The sequence below is a fragment of the Schistocerca americana genome, chromosome 9 (genome assembly GCF_021461395.2).
Source record: "Schistocerca americana isolate TAMUIC-IGC-003095 chromosome 9, iqSchAmer2.1, whole genome shotgun sequence".
Taxonomy (NCBI): Eukaryota; Metazoa; Arthropoda; class Insecta; order Orthoptera; family Acrididae; genus Schistocerca; species Schistocerca americana.
In genome coordinates this window covers 210,094,244-210,117,048 of record NC_060127.1, presented here as the reverse complement: position 1 = coordinate 210,117,048, position 22,805 = coordinate 210,094,244, and the positions used below count along the sequence as shown (strand labels likewise).

Genomic DNA, 22,805 nt, shown 5'->3' with positions numbered 1-22,805 from the left:
GGGTGGTATTAGTTGTAGATCCAGCTAACATCTTGCAATTTCATTGCCTGTTGGTTACAGAATTCAGTACTTACTATACACACTGTCAATTGAAATCTGTCAACATCCAGCATATGCTGTATAGCTGGTGGTTTCTGTTGCCACTCGATGTTTATAGTGAATAGCAGATTCTGTAGCCAGTAGGCATTTAAAATGGAAATTACCAGTTACTTATTGACAACAATACAACTCATACTGCTGCATGTGCTATAAGTAGAGTTATACAATGGAAAATCTGGAATAAAAGCAATATGAAATAGTTCAGGGGTGAACGACTGGATGTCATTGTGCAATGGGCACAATGTTGTGAGCAGTGACCTCATCTAAATACGTACCCTGCAATCCACTGTGTGGTGCAGCGCACGGTGGAGGTCTTTCTTGTTCCACTTGTAGATAGAGCAAGGGAAACGCTACTGTCTTCATACTTCCCTACAAATCCTAATTTCTCATATATCTTCGCGATCCTTGAGCAAAGTACACTGGTGGCAGTAGAACCATTTTGCTGTCAACTTCAAATGCTGGTTTTCTAAATTTTTCTCAAAAAGAATCTCACCTTGCTTCCAGGGATTCCCACGTGAGTTCCAGAAGTATCTCTATAATACTTATGTGTTGTTCGATCCCACTGGTAACAAATCTAACAGCCCTCCTCTGAATCGCTTCGATGTCTTCCTTTAATCTGTCACGGTATGTATCCCAAACACTCGAGCGGTATCCAAGAATAGGTCACACTAATACTGTATATGTGGTCTCCTTTACAAATGGACCACACCCAATGTGCTCATTTCATTTCACATTGGTTTGCAATGTTACACCTGGATATTTAAATGACATGACTGTGGGAAGCAGCACTGTACTAATGCTATACTTGAACATGACAGGTTTGTTTCTTCCAATCGTCCACATTTTTCTACATGTAGAGTTAGCTGCCATTCATCACATCAACGAGAAATTCTGTCAAAGTAATAAAAATAGTCCTGTCACACTTTCGTAAGGCACTTTTGAAGATACCCTGGTATCTGACGAATACTCGCCATCGAGGACAATGAGATTCTGTTACTTGAGAAGCCTTCGAGCCACTCGTACATCTTGGAACCTGTTCGTATGCCTGTACCTTCATTAACAGTTTGCAGTGGGGCACTGTGTCAGATGCTTTTCAGAAATCCAGAAGTACGGTATCTGCTTGTTGCCCTTCATCTGTAGTTTGAAGTATATTATGTGAGAAAAGGGCAAGGTGAGTTTCACAAGAGCAGCTCTTTCTAAAACCATGCTGATTCGTGGACAGAAGCTTTTTCATCTCGAGGAAATTTATTATATTCAGACTGAGAATATGTTCAAGAATTCTGCAGCGAACCAACGTTAGGGATATTGCTTGGTAACTTTCCAGGTTTGTTCTTTTGCCCTTCTTATATACAGGAGTTATGTGCATTGTTTTACAGTCGCGTGGGACTGTGCAATCAGTGTGTGGTTCACAATAAACGTAAGCTAAGTAAGGGGACAAAGCTGCAGTGTACTGTTTTAAAACTGGATTTTCATTCCATTTAGACCTGGCAATTTATTTGTTTTGAACTCTTTCAGTTGTTTCACTATGCCAGAGATGCCTGATGTGTCATCCATATACGAATCTGTGCAGTGGTCAAACAATAATATGTTAGTACAATTTTCCTGCACGAATGATTTCTTAAACTCGAAATTTAAAACTTCGGCTTTCTTTTTAATATTTTTTACTGCCACACTGTGCTGGTCGAAGTGTGACGATAGAAGCCTTAGACCGGAGTATCGATTTTATACAAGACCAAAATTTTCTCAGGTTCTCGGCCAGTTCATTTGCTTAGGTGAGATGGCAGTAGCTGTACATTTCACGCTGAGATCATTTTACGGATGCACGAATCCCAACTGACCATTGTCGTCATCTGCGCATTTTCTTTTGAACTGAGAGTGAACCAGCCTTTACTTCTTCAGCAGTTCCCAAATTTTATTGTTAAACTATGGTGGGTCTTATCTGTCAGTCCACGTATTAGGCAGCTACTTCTCCAGAGCACGATTTACAATCAGTTTAAGCTTTGCCCATAATTCCTCTACATCCATCACACTGGAACTAAATGTTGCCAATTCATTGCCTAAGTGAGACGTTAATGACTGTGTGAAACGTCACTTGTGGTACCACATATTCGTGAGTTAAATTAGGTTGAATACGAGGCACTGTCAAGAAAACATATAATTAATTTAGGCTCAACAGTAGCAACCAATGAGGCACCAAATATTAGTACTAATGGCCCAGAACTCCATTGCCAGAACACTTAAACTCAGTCAGTTGCAACCCTCAGTATAGCATTCTTACCCACACTCAGTTGACAGAATCACTGTCCAGCAATTCCAGGGGATCCAGAATTATCTCCCTCCAGTGGATCATTTTAACTGCCCCATTAAAAACACAGGAACTCATTGTGCCTGCTCCTCGTGCAGGTCAACTTGCAGAAGGAATACTGAAGAGCTGCTCATGCCACAGCCTTCCCATTGCAAAGCTTTGTGACGATAAATACCAGGCTACACTCGGAAGAAAGCGAGATCTGCTCTAGACCAGTGTCTCGTTTCCGACTCAACTCGCCAGCTCCGAGCCACGTCCCTGCTGTGCAAGATAGGTTGCAGATGGCGCTGCAGACCCACCAAAATACGCAACAGAGAGACAGCGTGAAGCCGAATCGACACATCGTGGGTTAGCTACGTGGCTCATTCATAACTTCACTGTCTCACTCAAATTAGATCTTAGTGGTGATAAAAATATTGTCAACAGCTGTGAACTCTCCCCCTCCTATGTTATCTAACATGTTGTTCCTATATGTGTTCCATGGCTCATTCAGTATCTCAAAACTTTCTACTTTGGGTGTCAGCTAGATCTCAGTCCCGAGACTAATTTGAACACGAGAACTTCCCTAGAGGATAGTAAATTTGGAAACTTAGTTACAAATACTTTGACAATTTAGCTATAAAATTTTGAGTCAACATAGCTCACCTCTGAATGCACTCTAATTTCTTTATCTGTATATTATCTGACTAGTATTCGTCATAGTACCTCAAACTACCACCTTGCCTAAAAAGCCTCCATATGCAATCCAGAAGTACTCTGACACCCAAAGTAGTTGCTTCTTTTGTGTAGTGCGCACCTGACCTATAAAGGCGAGTCCTACCAAATGCCACTCATCCTGCTGTGAGGATGGATCTACCATGTTGGGTACTCTAGAAAGTGCCTTGGCAGCAGAGCCTGTGGGTGTGACAAGTGACACCTGAGGTGTCATGCGATGCACCAGGTTCTGTGCCACCGCTACACCCTGACAGACTGCCTGAATTTACACTTATTCAAAAAAATGAGAGATTAAGCCTCTTAAACAGAAGCATGTTCGAATTTAAGAAATAAACTACGAAGAAAACACACAAGAAGTTTACTACGTATCTTTCCACTCTGGAGATGTGTAACAGGCAACAGAGAGTTCATCAGCTTACCTGATAAAGGCAACGTAGTCACTTGTTGAAATGTTGTGCCTGTAAGACATTGACATCTGACTGTTGACCTGTGAACTATTTCGTCAATAGGATATAGGATGGATATGGTGATCTGGGCGCTCAACTGTGTAGTCTTTAGCGCCCGAATAGGATACAGGGTACATGGCTACTCACCATAGTGGGAACACTGAGGGACAGACAGCCACAATGAAACTACATTTAAATGTACTTGAAATGTGACTATCTGTAGTTGAAACCTTAAATGTCCCTATTTGTCATTTGGTGCCTCATAAAAGTGGTGAGTAGCAACCCATTCAATTTCATACAGATAGAATTATGTAACTTTGGCATTCCCAAAGATTAGCCTCAAAAGGATTGAAATCTGGTTTATAGAAATAAAAAAAAAAGTTCCATAACTGACTGGTAGCAGTTTCCTTTATTTATGATAAATTAATAGACACTTTTTATCTTTGGTAATATCCATACAGGGTAAGCTTAATGTGAAACTTCTGTAGTTTTAGGTCATGTCTCTGACTTATTTTTAAGTATTGGCATACACTGATCTCATCTGCACATAATTAGACATTCGGTTGTCACTGATATGTAATAGTTTTAGAGAATTTGTACCAAATTAAAGTTAAGCAAGAAAGCAGAAAAGAAAACTGTGAAGGTTAGGAGTAGCACAGTAATTTGAATGCAGTGTTTAAATAGTAATTGAAACTGTTGCCTCTGAAAGTGTTACCCGGATGAGATAAAACGTGAATGTACATAAATCACAAATGAGTTTCGAGAAAACTTGCTGATTGAAGTTGGAATGAAATGAAGTTGTAGACAGTTGTCATATTTTGAAGTTTATTAGGTTAATTTTAAATTGTAGATATGTGAGGAGCATTGAGGAAAGCTGTCATAGCTAGTCAAGATTCACATTTAATGATGATTGATATAGTGATGAAATGGAACTGCCAGTGTATTATAAAACATCAACATTAGTTATTAGCTAAGTCAAACCAACAAGTTTTGTTGTAAAACATGGCTGTGTACTTTTCACTGACCTTTGTTTAGAAGGAAAGTCACTCTCATATGTTGCTTCCTCCAAGAATTTTGAAGAGATAATGGAAATTATTTCATTCCCAAAATCTTGTATTTGCTCTTTTCTAAAAACTCTAAAAGTGTTCATCACACTTGTCCTCACCACCCACATTGTGAACACAGAGAAGTCTTTCATATGAAAACTACATAGGATCACACAGTCACTTGCTGGGCTTTGAAATAGTGTGTGTTTGTGAGTTACATGGAACCACCTTTATGTGAAAGTGAATGCAAATCTTTTTGTATTCAGAATGTTTCAACCAATACCAACATTTTTGCCTTTCAGCGGATAGATTTTTGTAGTGATGGAACAAGATTGCTCTCTGGCACATCTTTGATTGTTTTAGAGTCTTTTGAAAAACTTAAGAAGTGGCTTACAAATTTGAGGTTATGGTCCCATATTATAGTGTGGTTACCGTATTTACTCGAATCTAAGCCGCACTCGAATCGAAGCCGCACCTAAAAAATGAGACTAGAAGTAAAGGGAAAAAAAATTTCCCGAATCTAAGCCGCACCTGAAATTTGAGACTGGAAATCCAAGGGGAGAGAAAAGTTTTAGACCGCACTTCCAAATCGAAACCAAGTTGGTCCACTGTAACAGGACACACAATTTACGTCGAATGGATGAAGATACAGCTACAGTAGTTTGGTTCAAGTCGTAAGCTTAGCAGTTAAGCTTTACCAGGTAGCCATTGCTATGCGTCAGGCACTCCGTCCGTATTTATATGGGTACCCTTCCCTTTTGACATGCTTCGTCTGGTTTGAAGTGTTTTCTTATTTGCTTTGATCTGATAAGTTCTCTTTGTTATAGGTGTTTATGTCACTCTAAGCTGAAAATGCATTATTGTACTGTGTCATGCATTGTTTGTCGCATTCTGATAATGAGTGTTTATGACCTGTCGCCGCTTGCGGCATGGCTTGCTTTTGTGCACGCTACCGCCGCTTACAATAAAAAAAGAGAGAGGAATTGTCTCATGAGCAAAACAATGGCAAGACACTGCTATTTGTTGTCACTTACACTGCTGCTTTCCTTTATAATGATAACAGGAACCAAACAATAGACTGAGTATAATATAAGATGTTCCGAACGAGAGTTTAGCGAACATTTTTCTCCATTTGAAAATCTTTGCAGACAATTCTTTAGTACATTACATTGTGCACAGAAATTAGAGTCAGAAATCTAGTCAGTTGCCATGCTTCGTTTCTGACTGTATCACTATTCAGCATAAGAATAATACGAATATAAATGTGACATGATATGTATGTTCTTCCACGTTTGTTGCTGTCTTACTCTAGTTTCGTAGTTTATTAGGCAGACAGGATTTAAATGAGATAGCAGCAAACACGAAAGAATGCAAGGCATAATGTTTACATTCGTGTTATTCTTATGGTGGAGACAATACTGCATGTGATTTAACGATTCATAAAACCTCCTATTAGCAACCATCTCATGTCACAGGTAGGAAAAAATTCAGAACGTAGAGTTGGCCATATTGACATACATCCCAAACAGTCTTGCCCATCAGATTTTCGTAGTAAATTTTTAGTGATGACTTCAAATGCAGTGTGTGTTGTTATTGTCTTCAGTCCGTAGACTGGTTTCATGCAGCTGTCCACGCTTTTTTATCCTGTGCAATGCAGAGTAGCAACACTTATAAAATAAGATTGAAAATGACTTAGAAATTAAATGCTGAAATTTGAAACAAAATTTTATTAGGTTTGTAATACATCTTAAACGAAATGTTTAAAATGTGAGTCATGATTCTGAATAACTATCACTAGATTCTTTGTTGCTCATTTCTTCATACAGAACATCGTCCTTCGTACCATCTAGTGCATCGGACATCGAACATTTTTTAAATGCTTGTTGCACAGTCTGATTTGGAATACACTTCCATGCATCATAAATCCATCGGCACAGTTGAAACAAACTTGCGCATTTTACATGTCCTGTTGGTGTCACTTGTCTGTCGCTTTTCGAAAGCCAGTCTGTTTACATGCATTTAAGCTTGTCCTTATGGATGTCAAGTGGTTGCAGAATTGACGTCATCCCACCTGGAATTACTGCCAAGTCCGTTTTGCTTTCGTCTAATTTTCATTTTACTGCAGGTGTTTTATGGCCTGCGTACACATCTAATACCAACAGACTGCGTAAATCAAGCATTGAGCCAAGACAACAATTCCACACACGCCTAATCAATTCCAACACCACGTCCTCCGGAAACCACCCAGTTTCGTCTGCTCATACAATTAACAGTTTTTGGAAACATTTCCAATTTCGGTAAAGTCTTTCGCTTGAAAACTATGAATGGGGGTAATTTATGTCCATCTGCTGTGCAAGGAAGCATGACAGACATCCGCTGTTTTTCACTCCCTGTTGTAAGAACACTTACGTCTTTGTTTCCTTTGGCGTCAACCGTATAATTTGATGGCATGTCAAAATATATGGGAGTTTGGTCAGCATTTCCTATCTGACCAAGAAGGTATTGCTTTGCTGTGCACTGCCTAATTGTGAAGCACTGAAGTTCCACAAGTTTTTCTTCATAGTTTTTCAGCAGCTTCTGTGCAACTGGAGTTCGCCTCCGAAGTGAAAAACATCAGTGCTTCATAAACAGATCAATCCAGCTGCGACTAACATTAAAATTTTCGATTTCTTGCTCCCTAGCAATTTCATGTGCCTTAATTTTTAAAATTTCAGCGTGCACAGGCAGGAATTTCTGACGCTGTTCCTTAACAAATTCATTTAAAATCACTTCTAATGCATGATATCAGTCACACTTTGGTCCACTTAATGCTTTCCTGCTACTTGAACATTCAAATAATTTGTCTCTCTGCTGTCGCCATCGCCTGACGTTGCTCTGATCAATCCCGTATCACAGACCTGCACGATTAGAGCTTTGTTCCGCAAGAGAAATAACTCCCCTCTTGAATTTGGCACTATAATGAAAGCACTTCATTATGGTCCACTAACACCAACAAGCACATCACAAAATTCCACGAAGCAATAGGTGTCGCTACGTGAAATCTTAATAAGCCCCAGTGTATCAACTCGTGCAATTCCTGAAGCCTTGTGCATTGTTGGTATTTCTGTGTAAAGAAATTTATTTTTGTTGCTACGAATATTTGAAAGGCTGCCACATTCAGAGATGAACAATACAGAATTTCTATTTACTTCGTTGGATAATGTATGAAAATGCATAGATCGAAACTCGGTGCGAAGGAAAAAAGCTCATCTTCCGCCTTTCTTTTTAGTTATTTACTGATGCAGAGGTTTTGGTGCCAGTATTTATCTTTGTGCCTGCAAAGCATGCCTGTGTAGCACTACATATATTCGACAGCAGAAGTTAGTTGTGGCGGCACCTTCCAACATTTTTCAGAACTTCCGCTTACTTTGCACTCAATTCTAAGCCGCAGGCAGTTTTTTGGGTTACAAAAACTGGAAAAAAAGTGCGGCTTAGATTCGAGCTTGTGTCAAATTGCTGATGGGAACACAGATGACACTTCGTTGGCCTCAATCATGCTATCCTAACTTTGGTTGGACGAGGAAAATTAGTGAAGGTCCAGGCTAAACTGTCATTTCAGCTACTTTAGTTTGGGACAGTTGATTTTTGTCACCTGGTGTAAGAATGAATGTATATTTTTGTCACCCGGTTTTGGAATGAACCTATATTTTCTTATCATTGAACCTTCAGGTATCTGTTGACAGAATGCCAAATGCTGAACCTTTACCTTTCATAAGTATGATCTGAAATGAAACGTAAATATGCTTACCTTTCAGTCTTGCCATACTATCTGTTTTATTAAGTCTTTTTCATTCTACAAATTGGTAACAGTATACATTATTTTGCAGGAGGAAAGTTCAGTTTTTTGTAATTTTATTTATTGGAGTTCCCATAATTTCATTTATTTGATTTGTCATTTCTGTTTTCTCCATGGAGCAGAAACCATTAACTACTTGATAGTGTTACTGTTTTCTGTTATTGTATGGATTGCAGGTGCAAATGTGTAATACAGTGGTACCAAAAATGCAGAATTATGTACATGTAACATGTATTTACTGTGACCAGCGTCCTTGGTTAACTGGAAGTGAACTGCCTAACAAACTGCATGGAGTATTTATAAGTCAGCCAAGAGGTTTTACCCCCACGCTGTCCTCCACAGTGTTATTCATTACCGTCTCCTCACTGCTGCAACACAGAGCTGTGGGCCCCTAATTGTGCACAGTGTAAACTATATCAGAGTTACAGCAATTGACAGCTAATTGTTTATAGGACAGGTAACTTTGCAACGGACAATGGTGGGATGCTGTTAGTAATATAACTGTTGTGATTCATTTTTATTGTGCACTTTGTTTTTCTGTAACCCACGTTTATTTTGTGCAACATAATGCCGAGAGTTAGCTGTGCATGTGATTGGGACAATAATATCCTGCAATCAAATTAAACATTACGATTCCAGAGACCTTTTCAAGTCTCGTACATCTACGACGTATGTCTGCAGACTGAAGCGACGAATGAAAATTTGTACGAAGTGCCGGATTAGAACCCAAGTTTCCTGCTCACTAGGCAAATGTGCGTAATGGGACCCCTTAGGGAAATGGCAGCAAGAGAGGGGAAGAAAACCAATGTGCACTCCGTGTGCATACCAGGGGGAGTCATTCCAGATGTGGAAAGGGTCCTTCCGGATGCCATGAAGGGTACAGGGTTCACCCATCTGCAGGTGGTCGCTCATGTCGGCACCAATGATGTGTGTCGCTATGGATCGGAGGAAATCCTCTCTGGCTTCCGGCGGCTATCTGATTTGGTGAAGACTGCCAGTCTCGCTAGCGGGATGAAAGCAGAGCTCACCATCTGCAGCATCGTCGACAGGACTGACCTTTGGTACAGAGCCGAGTGGAGGGTCTGAATCAGAGGCTGAGACGGTTCTGCGACCGTGTGGGCTGCAGATTCCTCGACTTGCGCCATAGGGTGGTGGGGTTTCGGGTTCCGCTGGATAGGTCAGGAGTCCACTACACGCAACAAGCGGCTACACGGGTAGCAGGGGTTGTGTGGCGTGGGCTGGGTGGTTTTTTAGGTTAGATGGCCTTGGGCAAGTACAGAAAGGGCAACAGCCTCAACGGGTGCGGGGCAAAGTCAGGACATGTGGGGACCAAGCAGCAATCGGTATTGTAATTGTTAACTGTCGAAGCTGCGTTGGTAAAGTACCAGAACTTCAAGCGCTGATAGAAAGCACCGAAGCTGAAATCGTTATAGGTACAGAAAGCTGGATTAAGCCAGAGGTAAATTCTGCCAAAATTTTTACAAAGGTACAGACGGTGCTTAGAAAGGATAGATTGCATGCAACTGGTGGTGGAGTGTTCGTCGCTGTTAGTAGTAGTTTATCCTGTAGTGAAGTAGAAGTGGATAGTTCCTGTGAATTATTATGGGTGGAGGTTACACTCAACAACCGAACTAGGTTAATAATTGGCTCCTTTTACCGACCTCCCGACTCAGCAGCATTAGTGGCAGAACAACTGAGAGAAAATTTGGAATACATTTCACATAAATTTCCTCAGCATGTTATAGTCTTAGGTGGAGATTTCAATTTACCAGATATAGACTGGGACACTCAGATGTTTAGGACGGGTGGTAGGGACAGAGCATCGAGTGACATTATACTGAGTGCACCATCCGAAAATTACCTCGAGCAATTAAACAGAGAACCGACTCGTGGAGATAACATCTTGGACCTACTGATAACAAACAGACCCGAACTTTTCGACTCTGTATGTACAGAACAGGGAATCAGTGATCATAAGGCCGTTGCAGCATCCCTGAATATGGAAGTTAATAGGAATATAAAAAAAGGGAGGAAGGTTTATCTGTTTAGCAAGAGTAATAGAAGGCAGATTTCAGACTACCTAACAGATCAAAACGAAAATTTCTGTTCCGACACTGACAATGTTGAGTGTTTATGGAAAAAGTTCAAGGCAACCGTAAAATGCGTTTTAGACAGGTACGTGCCGAGTAAAACTGTGAGGGACGGGAAAAACCCACCGTGGTACAACAACAAAGTTAGGAAACTACTGCGAAAGCAAAGAGAGCTCCACTCCAAGTTTAAACGCAGCCAAAACCTCTCAGACAAACAGAAGCTAAACGATGTCAAAGTTAGCGTAAGGAGGGCTATGCGTGAAGCGTTCAGTGAATTCGAAAGTAAAATTCTATGTACCGACTTGACAGAAAATCCTAGGAAGTTCTGGTCTTACGTTAAATCAGTAAGTGGCTCGAAACAGCATATCCAGACACTACGGGATGATGATGGCATTGAAACAGAGGATGACACGCGTAAAGCTGAAATACTAAACACCTTTTTCCAAAGCTGTTTCACAGAGGAAGACCGCACTGCAGTTCCTTCTCTAAATCCTTGCACAAACGAAAAAATGGCTGACATCGAAATAAGTGTCCAAGGAATAGAAAAGCAACTGAAATCACTCAATAGAGGAAAGTCCACTGGACCTTACGGGATACCAATTCGATTCTACACAGAGTACGCGAAAGAACTTGCCCCCCTTCTAACAGCCGTGTACCGCAAGTCTCTAGAGGAACAGAGGGTTCCAAATGATTGGAAAAGAGCACAGATAGTCCCAGTCTTCAAGAAGGGTCGTCGAGCAGATGCGCCAAACTATAGACCTATATCTCTGACGTCGATCTGTTGTAGAATTTTAGAACATGTTTTTTGCTCGAGTATCATGTCGTTTTTGGAAACCCAGAATCTACTATGTAGGAATCAACATGGATTCCGGAAACAGCGATCGTGTGAGACCCAACTCGCTTTATTTGTTCATGAGACCCAGAAAATATTAGATACAGGCTCCCAGGTAGATGCCATTTTTCTTGATTTCCGGAAGGCGTTCGATACAGTTCCGCTCTGTCGCCTGATAAACAAAGTAAGAGCCTACGGAATATCAGACCAGCTGTGTGTCTGGATTGAAGAGTTTTTAGCAAACAGAACACAGCATGTTGTTATCAATGGAGAGACGTCTACAGACGTTAAAGTAACCTCTGGCGTGCCACAGGGGAGTGTTATGGGACCATTGCTTTTCACAATATATATAAATGACCTAGTAGATAGTGTCGGAAGTTCCATGCGGCTTTTCGCGGATGATGCTGTATTATACAGAGAAGTTGCAGCATTAGAAAATTGTAGCGAAATGCAGGAAGATCTGCAGCGGATAGGCACTTGGTGCAGGGAGTGGCAACTGACCCTTAACCTAGACAAATGTAATGTATTGCGAATACATAGAAAGAAGGATCCTTTATTGTATGATTATATGATAGCGGAACAAACACTGGTAGCAGTTACTTCTGTAAAATATCTGGGAGTATGCGTGCGGAACGATTTGAAGTGGAATGATCATATAAAATTAATTGTTGGTAAGGCGGGTACCAGGGAGAGTGCTTAGAAAATGTAGTCCATCAACAAAGGAGGTGGCTTACAAAACACTCGTTCGACCTATACTTGAGTATTGCTCATCAGTGTGGGATCCGTACCAGATCGGTCTGACGGAGGAGATAGAGAAGATCCAAAGAAGAGCGGCGCGTTTTGTCACAGGGTTATTTGGTAACTGTGATAGCGTTACGGAGATGTTTAATAAACTCAAGTGGCAGACTCTGCAAGAGAGGCGCTCTGCATCGCGGTGTAGCTTGCTCGCCAGGTTTCGAGAGTGTGCGTTTCTGGATGAGGTATCGAATATATTGCTTCCCCCTACTTATACCTCCCGAGGAGATCACGAATGTAAAATTAGAGAGATTAGAGCGCGCATGGAGGCTTTCAGACAGTCGTTCTTCCCGCGAACCATACGCGACTGGAACAGGAAAGGGAGGTAATGACAGTGGCACGTGAAGTGCCCTCTGCCACACACCGTTGGGTGGCTTGCAGAGTATAAATGTAGATGTAGATGTAGATGTAGATGTAGAACTACTATGCCACTCTGCTACATTGGCTGTGCACAGTTATAGGGACTACCCTAGAACACACATTCCTCATTCCAAATTTCCATTCACATCGTAGCCCATTTGATACAGTCGCCAGAACTGATCGTGGCCCCTGGGTTCTGAATTGAGTGGAAATACTGAACTGGAGACTTCAGAGGTTCTGTGACAAGCTAAGCTGTGACTTCTTGGACTTGCACCAGAAGGTTCAGAACTGTATGGTCCCCCTAAATTGGTGAGCTAGCTGACTGTGTGTGGGTTGGACACAAAGGTTTTTTAGATTAGGTGACTCTCCTTCCAGTCCAGATAAGCATAGCTATAGGAAACCCAGAAGTATCGGTGTAAGACGAAGGACGTGCCTCCCACATGTCAGAGCATTAAAATCATTATAGTTAACTGCTGAAACATTCGCAACAAAGTGCCAGCACTTGAAGCACTCGCACAAAGCAGTGAAGCTCCATAATACTGGGGACAGAAAGCTGGTTGAAACCTAAAATTCTTAGCAGTGAGATATTTGGGGAAATAAGGGTACATCGATAGGACAGGCAAATGGGAAATGGAGGTGGTGTATTTGTCACTGTAGGCAAGAAACTCAAATCTGTCACGGTAGAAATTGAACCTGCATGTGACATCGTTTGGGCAAGATTGAGTGTGAGTGATGTGCATAAAATAGCAATACGGTTCTCCTTGTCACCCAGTGGACTCGTCTCCTGGCATAATTGAAAACTTTAGGGAAAACCTCATCGAGGATATCCACATCGAAGCTGGTACGAGTGATGGTGGCAACAGTGAATACCAAAGCCTAAAGGACAACTAAAACAAGCAGAAAGCTATATGTTTGGTAAACCTAGATAAAAAATCAGTAGTGTCATATGGCAGTGAGGAACTTGAAAGTTTCAGCTCGGAGAAGGAGCGTGTAGAGCAACTGTGGCTCAAGTTTAAAAGAATTGTTGACAATGCACTGGGCAGATTTGTACCCATTAGAACAGTTCGTAATGAGTGGGCACTTCCGTGGCATACAGTATCTGTAAATGAACTAATGAAACAGATTACTGTGTAATAGGTGTAAAACGAAGCATAGGCCTGTAGATTGAGTGATGTCGAATGAAACGTGTTTGGCCGGCAACAGTGCAGTGCGTGATGCCTTCATTGTCTACTGTAGAAGAATATTGTCAAATTATATAGAACGAGACCCGAAGAAATTCTGGTCGTATGTAAAGGCTGTTAGTGGCACCAAAGTTAATATCCAGTGCACAGCAAATTAGAGAGGAACTGAAATGGAGGGTAGCAAAGCAAAATCTGAAATGCTTATCTCCATTTTCAAATGTCTGCTTGCAAAGGTAAACCCAGGAGAATTGCCCCAGCTTAATCCTTCTACCACTGAAAAGACGAATGAAAAAAGTGTTAAGTGTCAGTTATGGTGAGTAACATCTGAAATTGTTGAAACAGCCATTGTTTGGGCAAAACTCAGGAAAGCTCCAGATTCTGTTCTCAGTTTGCTACTAAGTTACCCCCTCTTCTAATTACAATTTATTGTAGATCCCTCAAACAAAAAACTTTGCCTGGGAAAAAGTGCAGGTCACACCCATGTACAAGGAGGGTACTAGAAGTGATCCATAGAACTACTGTCCAGTATCCTTGACGTCGATTTGTTGTAGAATCTTAGAAAATAGTCTGAGCTCAAACATAGTAAGGTATCTTGAACAAAATGGCATCTTCCGTACCAGCTAGGGTCTGTTCCAAAAACACTGATCTTGTGAAACCTGACCCACAATTTACTCACATGACATACTGAAAACTTTCTATCAAGGCAGTCACGTAGATGGTATATTTCTTGATACCCAAAAAGCATTTGACTCAGCACCACAAATACACTTATTGTCAAAAGTATGATCAAATGGGATATCAAGTGAAATTTGTGACTGTATTGAGGACTTTTTGGTAGGAAGTACATAGCATATTATTTTGGTTGGGGAACCGTCATCACTTGTACAGTAATTATCGTGCTAACAATATTAGTAGTAACGTCAAACTTTTTGCAAATGATACCGTTACCTATAATGAAGTACTGTCTGAAAGAAGCCACGTAAACATTCGGTGAGATCTTGAGATGATTTCTAAGTGATGGAAAGATTGACAACCTGCTTTAAATGTTCAGAAATGTAAAATTGTGCAGTTCAGAATACAAAAAGATGTAGTAGCCTTACACTATAATATCAGAGTCACAGTTGGAATTGGCCAACTCATAGAAATAATGCTTTGTAGGGATATTAAATGGAGAGATCACGTAGGGCCAGTCAAGGGTAAAGCAGGTGGTAGAATCTGGTTTATTGGTAGAAAACTGGGGAAGTGCAGTCAGTCTACTAAGGACATTGCTTACAAATCACTCGTGTGACCCACTCTAGAATATTGCTAAAGTGTGTGGAACCCATACCGAGTAGGACAAATGGGGGATACTGAATGTGTACAGAGAAGGGCAGCACAAATGATCACAGGTTTGTTTTACCCTCGGGAGAGTGTCAAAGAGATTCTGAAGAAACTGAAGTGGGAGACGCTTAAGAATAGGCGTAAACTAACCTAAGCAAGTGTACTAACAAAGTCTTAAATGATGACTCTAGAGATATACTACAAACCCCTAAGTATTGCTCACATAGGGATTGTGAAGACAAGATTACAATAATTGCAGCATGCACAGGGGCATTCAAACAATCATTCTTCCCATCCTCCATAAATGAGTGGATCGGTAATGGGAAGAAACCCTAATAACTTGTACAATAGGATGTACCCTCTTCCGTGCTCTTCGTGGTGGCTTGCGAATTTAGATGTAGGTGTATTACTCTTAACAGCATTGCAGAGGCTCTCCAGCTGTATTGAAATAGCACCTCAGCATTGAACGGAACAGGGGTTCCTGCCAGCTGTAGGTGCTTTAATCTGGAACCATATAGTTTCATTTTACTATATCACCTATGCCTGGTTTCAGGCAGAATCCACTATTTTGTTTGAAGTTGATGTGGTTTTTCAATACAGCTGGAGAGCCTCTGCAATGCTGTTAGAGTTTAGGGGTAATACCGAGTGTGCCGAGGTGTGAATGGGTATTTGGTTCGAGGGGGAAGTATGTTAGGGTAGTTGCACAAAGCCACTGTGCCAGGGTGGCATAGAGGTTAGTGCATCTGCCCATGTAGCAGGAGACCCTGGTCTGAACCCTGACCTTCGTACAAATTTCCATTTGTCGCTTCAGTCTGCGTATAATATCCTGAAAGGTAAAATCATTTGTTGATGAAATAGTGGCAGACATATTTGTTGTTGCTTTGTAGATTTGGCACTTGAATGTAGGAGAAAAACTTCAATTATTCGAGTAAGTAAATACTAAATTTAAAAAAAAGAAAAGAAGTTAAACTGATTTTCAGTATTAAAACAGTTTCATCACAACTGTTTCCCTTGAAGTGGCCATAAATTTACATCTCGTGCTACATATAAATCAGCAGTTTTATTTTCCTCTGTTCATTTGAATTGTCTCATCTTACACATAACTCAGCAATTTTACTTTCCTCCATTTATTTGCATCTGTTTTTGGGATTGTGATTTTTTTTTTCCCCCTTAAAAGAAGGAAAGACATGGAATGTCCTTTCTCAGGTACACTCATGAAACTAGTACAATATAAAAAAATTATTATTCCATTGTGGCAGGGTGCTACAGCAACCAGTTTCCAATCATTCCAGAATAAAAACAGTCTTGGTTGCAAAATTAGTTAATATGAGTGACACGTTTCACCCTTTTGGCACATCATTAGTTGTGTAAAAGTAGCTGGATGTGTAACCCACCTGTCATAAAGCCGTATAAAATGGATTCTTGTGTTCATTTTCCAGTTTATGTGGCTTTATGATGGAATGTAACAATATTATGAGAAGGAAAGTTGCTACTCACCATGTAGGGGAGATGCTGAGTCGTAGGTAGGCAGATGTTGTGCCTATCTGTGACTCAGCATCCCCGCTATATGTTGAGCGGCAACTTTCCTTCTTACAATATTGTTATATTCCATCTTGGATTTCCCATTGTTTGATTTATGATGGATGGGTTACATGCCCAGCTACTTTTGTAGAATCTGATAATGCCCGAAAAGGGTGAAATGAGTCATTGATATTAACTAATTCTGTAACCAAGACTGTTTTCATTCTGGATGCATAACATTGCTTTGACCTTTGTTAACACACTGTAACTTGTTTCAGGAGGAGAGAGTGTATGCCATCAGTGAATGTAAACTAAAACCAGCGAACAAGAGATTTAGCAGTGTGAATCACGATTATCAAATGATATTTACGGATGAGACAACAGTTGAGTCATGTAATGAAGATGACTTGAACATCCCTCGCTATACATTTCACTTTAAACCTCTAAACAAACTTCCTGACATTGATCTCGCAGTTGGTAAGTAGATTTATGTTGAAGAGACTTCTTCACGAAAGCGTCTGTGCACAATTTTTGTTCGTAGTTAGAACACACCTCATTTGAAGCACTGAAGAATGTAGTTAAAACCAGAATACAAGTCCTAAAATATATAAAGCAATGAATGAAAAAGCAACGCTGGATATAAAATATTTTGGACTGGGGATGCTTTGAAGTTTGTGTAAATTTGAGAAACATCTCATTTTGAGATCACCTGTTGACTGTGTTTAAATACTTCATTGCCTGACTCGTTGAGGAAGATAAGATACACAAAAACAGTAAATTAGTTACATAACTTCAAACTTCTCGAGCAGTTGTTGACTCGAGCAAGTATTGGTACCGGGCTTACTGTACTGTATCTGTCCGGTACGGAGTTTTCTTACGTAAATGATCTGGCAGTTTTTATACACGTCATTAACTAAAAAGTTCACACAGTGTGATGTATATGTGCACATTTGTTCTATAATACAGTACAAGCTGCTATTAAAACACCTTAACACAGGGAGAGATGGATCCTTATTACATCGCGAATAATATGTACGACGGAGTGGTTAGTTTAAAGGTAACAGTTTGTCGTATAGTCGAGTCTGAGTCATCGGTAGGCACACGACCGAGACTGAGAATGTTTCTAAGCTTTCCAGTTAATTCTTTTTCAGGGCTAAAGAAACAAGTACACAGGCCATCATTGTCCCACCCACTACAGTGTACCAGTCTCAGAGTTTGACTGGGGGTGAGTGGTTGTATCTGGTGAAATTGGTGAGACAAAGGTGGAGATGAGAAGTGGAAGAGAGATTAGAAAGCAGAGTTGCTAATGGTAGCTAGAAACAGTAAGTGTGCAGGTCAGGAATGTGGCACTCGTGAGCTCACCCTAGTACAGGCAGGGATAGCTGCAGGTGGCTCATAATGGTGTGGGAGAGTGGATTGGCAGAGGGAATAGAACAGAGGAAGAGGGGGTTCAGAGGAAAGAGGTGGAGTGCAAAATGGCACAGATGAGGAACGGAGGTGGGATGGGGGACAGGGGCTAGCAGAGGTTGAACCCAGGAGGACTGCCTGATTGAAGGCACGTTGTAAGGACAGTTCCTGTCTTTATGGTGCCGGTATTGTGTGATTCAGCAAAAGCTGCAATTGGGGGAGGGATCCCGATGGAACAGATTGTGAACCAGCTGTTGAAGTAGAGAATGTTGTGCTCAACACACCCCTCCAGCTTTACTCTTGGCCACAGTTTTGATCTCGGTTAGCCGGTTAGCAGTCAGGCTTATATAAAAAGCTGTAGAGTTGGTGTACGGTATGACTGCTTTCACAGATGCCTCGGTCTGTGATAGAGTAGGATCTACAAGTGTCATGTGGGGCCGAACCGGAATACATTGTGCATCACAGGTGAACAGAACGGGTCTCGCACCCGGATATCACACAGAATACCGTCAGTACGGTGAAGGGTTTGGAGTAGGTGTAGCACGAGGCGGATCTCATTTCGTAGATTGGATGGTCAGCAGAATACAGCTGTGTGATGTGCGACAGAGGAAATTATTTAAGAAGTGTAATTGTAGCTATTCTGCCTTACTACATCTCGAGTTCCTCTGATGTACTCTTTGGAAGTAAGCGTGCATCATACATTTTATAATTCCTTGTTCATTTTGCATAAACAAAATTAATAAGGAATTAAGATATTAGGGTATGCAGATGATCTAAACATCATTAGCAATAGGAAAGAATCTGTAACAGCAAATCGAATGTGTTAATCGAGGCTAGTGAAGATGTAGGTCTAAGGATAAGTGAAGACAAAACTAAGTACCTGGTTACTACTAGAATGCCAACAGCAGTAGATCGGGAAATGTTAAAAGAGTTGGTGATGTGCAGTTTGAAAAAGTGAACACATTTAAGTATCTAGACGTGGACATCACTTCGAGAAATGAGATTGAATCCGAACTGAAGAAGAGATTACGGGCGGGAAATGCGTGCTACTTCTCACTGAATAGATTACTTTCATCATGGATATTGTGTAGGAATTTAAAGATTAGAATATACAAAACTATTATTCTACCAGTTATGCTGTATGTCTGTGAGACTTGGTCTCTCACTGTGCAAAAATGAAAAGCCATTTCGAGTATTTGAAAACAAAATTTTGAGTAAAATTTTCAGAGCAAAAAGGGATGACATTAGCGGAGAGTGGCGAAAACTGCATAACGAAGAGCTTCACGAACTCTACTCGAGCCCTGACATAATCAGTATTATTGAATCACGTAGGCTGCGATGGCCGGGTCACGTAGCTCGAATGGATGAGGGCAGGGCAGCGCGCAGAGTACTGGTAGGGCACCTAGAAGGAAAACGTCCTGTGGGGAGACTGAGGCGTAGATGGGCAAAAAGGGATGACATTAGCGGAGAGTGGCGAAAACTGCATAACGAAGAGCTTCACGAACTCTACTCGAGCCCTGACATAATCAGTATTATTGAATCACGTAGGCTGCGATGGCCGGGTCACGTAGCTCGAATGGATGAGGGCAGGGCAGCGCGCAGAGTACTGGTAGGGCACCTAGAAGGAAAACGTCCTGTGGGGAGACTGAGGCGTAGATGGGAGGACAATGTGAAGGCTGATTTAAGGAGCCTAGGTATTGAAGGTGAATGGAATGAATGGAAGGAAATAGCCCAAGATGTGGATAGGTGGCGAAAATACGTTGCTGCGGTAATGGACTCTCGTGTCTGGTATGACCAATGAGTAAGTAAGTATTATCAAATACAATAATTTCTTAATAACTAAAAATGGGCACTGTGCTACAAAAATATGTAAGCAATCACTTTGCCTCTGCATAGTTTTTCTGGCGCTGGGCATACCTCAGTAGGTTGTTGTTGCTCCTCATAAACCAGACTTTGGTACTTGTTTGAGTTACGTAGCTTGTACTGAAAAGATGTGTACTGGCTAGGGGACGCTACATTAGCTGAGGGCAATGTTTTTAGCTCTACTTGACTTGTTGTGTACTGAATCTAGTAAGAAATTTTCTTAACATGTGCACAAACTTACACGTATAAAACATTGTACGATATTTTCAGTTTGTATGTCAGCATTTCCAGATTAGTTATGTAAGAGAAATCCATACCGTACAGATGACGTGTTGTACAAATACTTACCTATATTTGGTCATTTTTAATGATTTCTTGGTGAGTTAGCTGACAGTTTTCCGCTGATTAACTGTTCTTCTGTAATGTACAAAACAATTCAAACAGTACAGTTATTATACTCCTATTAAAATATCTTTGTTACTAGACAGACTGCAATGGGGTGAGGCAGTGTTGCCAATGTGCAGCCACCCACGCTAGACAGAGCTCTACATGTCCATACAAAATGGCCAACACAGCTAGCATGTGGCACTCGAGAAGGGAGAAGGGACTATCGTTGGGGTGACAGCTGGCAACTAACACTCGCCTTCATCTCCTCTCTGCCTCTCACGTGATTTCTCAGAGTTTACCTGTTGTCCACCTGCATCAGAGGAGTGGACTGCAAACTCTTACATACTGGCCCCGCAGTTATTCTACTATAACTGGTTTCACAAGTGATCGTGCAGTTGAAACAGTGTCAGGCCATGAAAGTATGTGAATTCAAAGAATAATAATTGTATGGTTAATCCAGAAGGATCACTAATGATAAGCAACAGAAAAAATTTGTTTATCGATTAAATTCTTTTCCATTCACAGCAGTCAGTGGCCCTGCTGGTAATCAATTAGTGAGTGTATATATGGAGTGCTAATTAAACACACGAAATCACAGTTAAAGCTTATATATGAATGTCGCCTAGTGAATTCACTGGATCAACAATTTATTTAACTGTTATGTAAATACAAAATCTTATAGTGGCTCAGTTTCACTAAAGCCCAATCGTTAGACCACAAAAAATATTTCTCACCACTTCCTTACAATCCATGTGTGAGATATGGCATCAGATATCACCAGTGTTTCACTAAAAAGTAATTTAAACTCTCAACTGGTGCTCATAGGTTAAAATTCGCAAAAATGTTCAGGTATCAGTTGGTGGACAAAAAACAGAAAACTGTTCCAAATCCTGAGCTGCCATCGTGGGGTGTTCCCTTCTAAAATGTTAAAAATATAAAACGTGTGCAGCCAATATGTCACTAAAGAGACAGACACTGGAACTTAATGCAAACCAATATAACTACTAACTCCCTGAATGACCAGCAGCAACCGAACAAAGGCTCATCGACTCTCGGCCTTGAATGTTCTTCACACCACATGAAGCCTATGGTTAACATGCTGAGAGGAGAACACCTTCCATCGTTGATCATTCTCTTGCTTCACAAATAGTTCTAAGCTTACTGGTTCATTATCAGACAATAAGAATATACGTATGCCCACCCACATCCCCTCCCCTCCCTACCGCGCGCACACACACACACACACACATTCACCACTTCAAATCATTAGTATATAATCAAACATTGTCTGCTTATATTGAGGATCTTGTTGCACACTTTTCGATGTTGCTTTCTGAATTTGTGTGTATTGCCCTATATTTTAGTTGTACACAGCTTAATGGCCAAGTGAATGATTACCCGATTAATTACTAGGGCTGTCCAAAGGGAAGGCCAGTAGTCACTCTGTGCTAATCAAGGGAGTAGTGAGACTGACAAAAACCACAGCTTTGTTGGGTTTGGCCAAAAAATTCTTAATTAATTAAGAACAATGAGTGGGTGCTATGAGTGGATGGTTCCATTGTGATGACTGGAACTGTGCTTTTGAGACATGTGTTAGGAAAGTTTGGATTACTGTTCACAGTAGCCAACATGTCCTGTGCAATCTCCAAAGTTGCTTCTGCTCAGTTGTTAGAATTTCAGACACAAATTTTGCTGAGATCCTCTTGAGGTCCAAATGTTCCATTAAAATGGAAAGAATGGATCAGTTATTAATTTTAACCTCGTCTTCCAGTTCTCTCACATAATTTGTTCATCCTACATCTCCAGGGTCCTTATTTGATTAGTAACAACGTCATTTGCAAATGTTGGGGCCCTATATGAACTTGCTTTACTCTTCAGTGATGAACGGCAATCTTTGAAGTGGTTGTATCACCTCTCATTTTTCTGTGTGGTACCCATTGCTTCATCCCCAAACACTTGTCGAATCTTGCCTGCTGTCTCAGCTTGAGAATTGCCAAGCTTAAAACAAAATTTTATGTAATAATATTGTTCCACGTTTCGTGCCATTTTGCCCACACACAACACAAAATGCAACAACAACCACTAAACATTTGTTCACATGTCAGTGGCTAGTCAGCGACTGGTTGTTTCGTAGTCCTGAAAAACAAATCAGATGTGCACACTATGTATGCCTATGAATATTGAGTGCACATGCCCCATTACTATTTTGTTGCTTTCAATAACAAAAATTAAGGTCAGATAATTTTTTAACAGCTCTCATACTAAATACATTTTAAATCTTCACATATGATGCAGTGAGAGAGCGATTTGTCAGGGTTACACAATGCTGCATTCATATTACAAGTATGTCTGGAGGATTCAGTGTTCTGGAGCTTTTACATCATAATCAGATGCAATTAAAATAAACTCAGTTATGATTGCCCTTGATCTTGATAAAAGGTTCGACAGTGGCAACTGACTACTGCAGCCATTGTCTCACACTTCGTTTGCAGTCAACATTATATGCACATGTGTGCTATTAATTTCAAAGGTATTTTGCACAAGTACCGATTTGTGCATACTTTCCTAATTTTCATAGTAGTAGTAGTAGTTCCATTTTTTTGT

The 22,805-nt window shown here is 40.8% G+C and overlaps 1 protein-coding gene across 5 annotated transcripts in view; it reads left to right on the top strand.

Moving 5' to 3' along the window:
- LOC124550985 (replication protein A 70 kDa DNA-binding subunit-like) overlaps window positions 1-22,805 on the top strand; it is a 177,792-nt gene that overhangs the window by 119,163 nt on the left and 35,824 nt on the right. For all 5 annotated transcript variants that reach the window (XM_047125810.1, XM_047125808.1, XM_047125806.1 and 2 more), the window contains exon 12: window positions 16,823-17,021. In XM_047125810.1, the coding sequence (XP_046981766.1) occupies window positions 16,823-17,021 (199 nt within the window). The remainder of the gene's footprint in view (window positions 1-16,822; window positions 17,022-22,805) is intronic.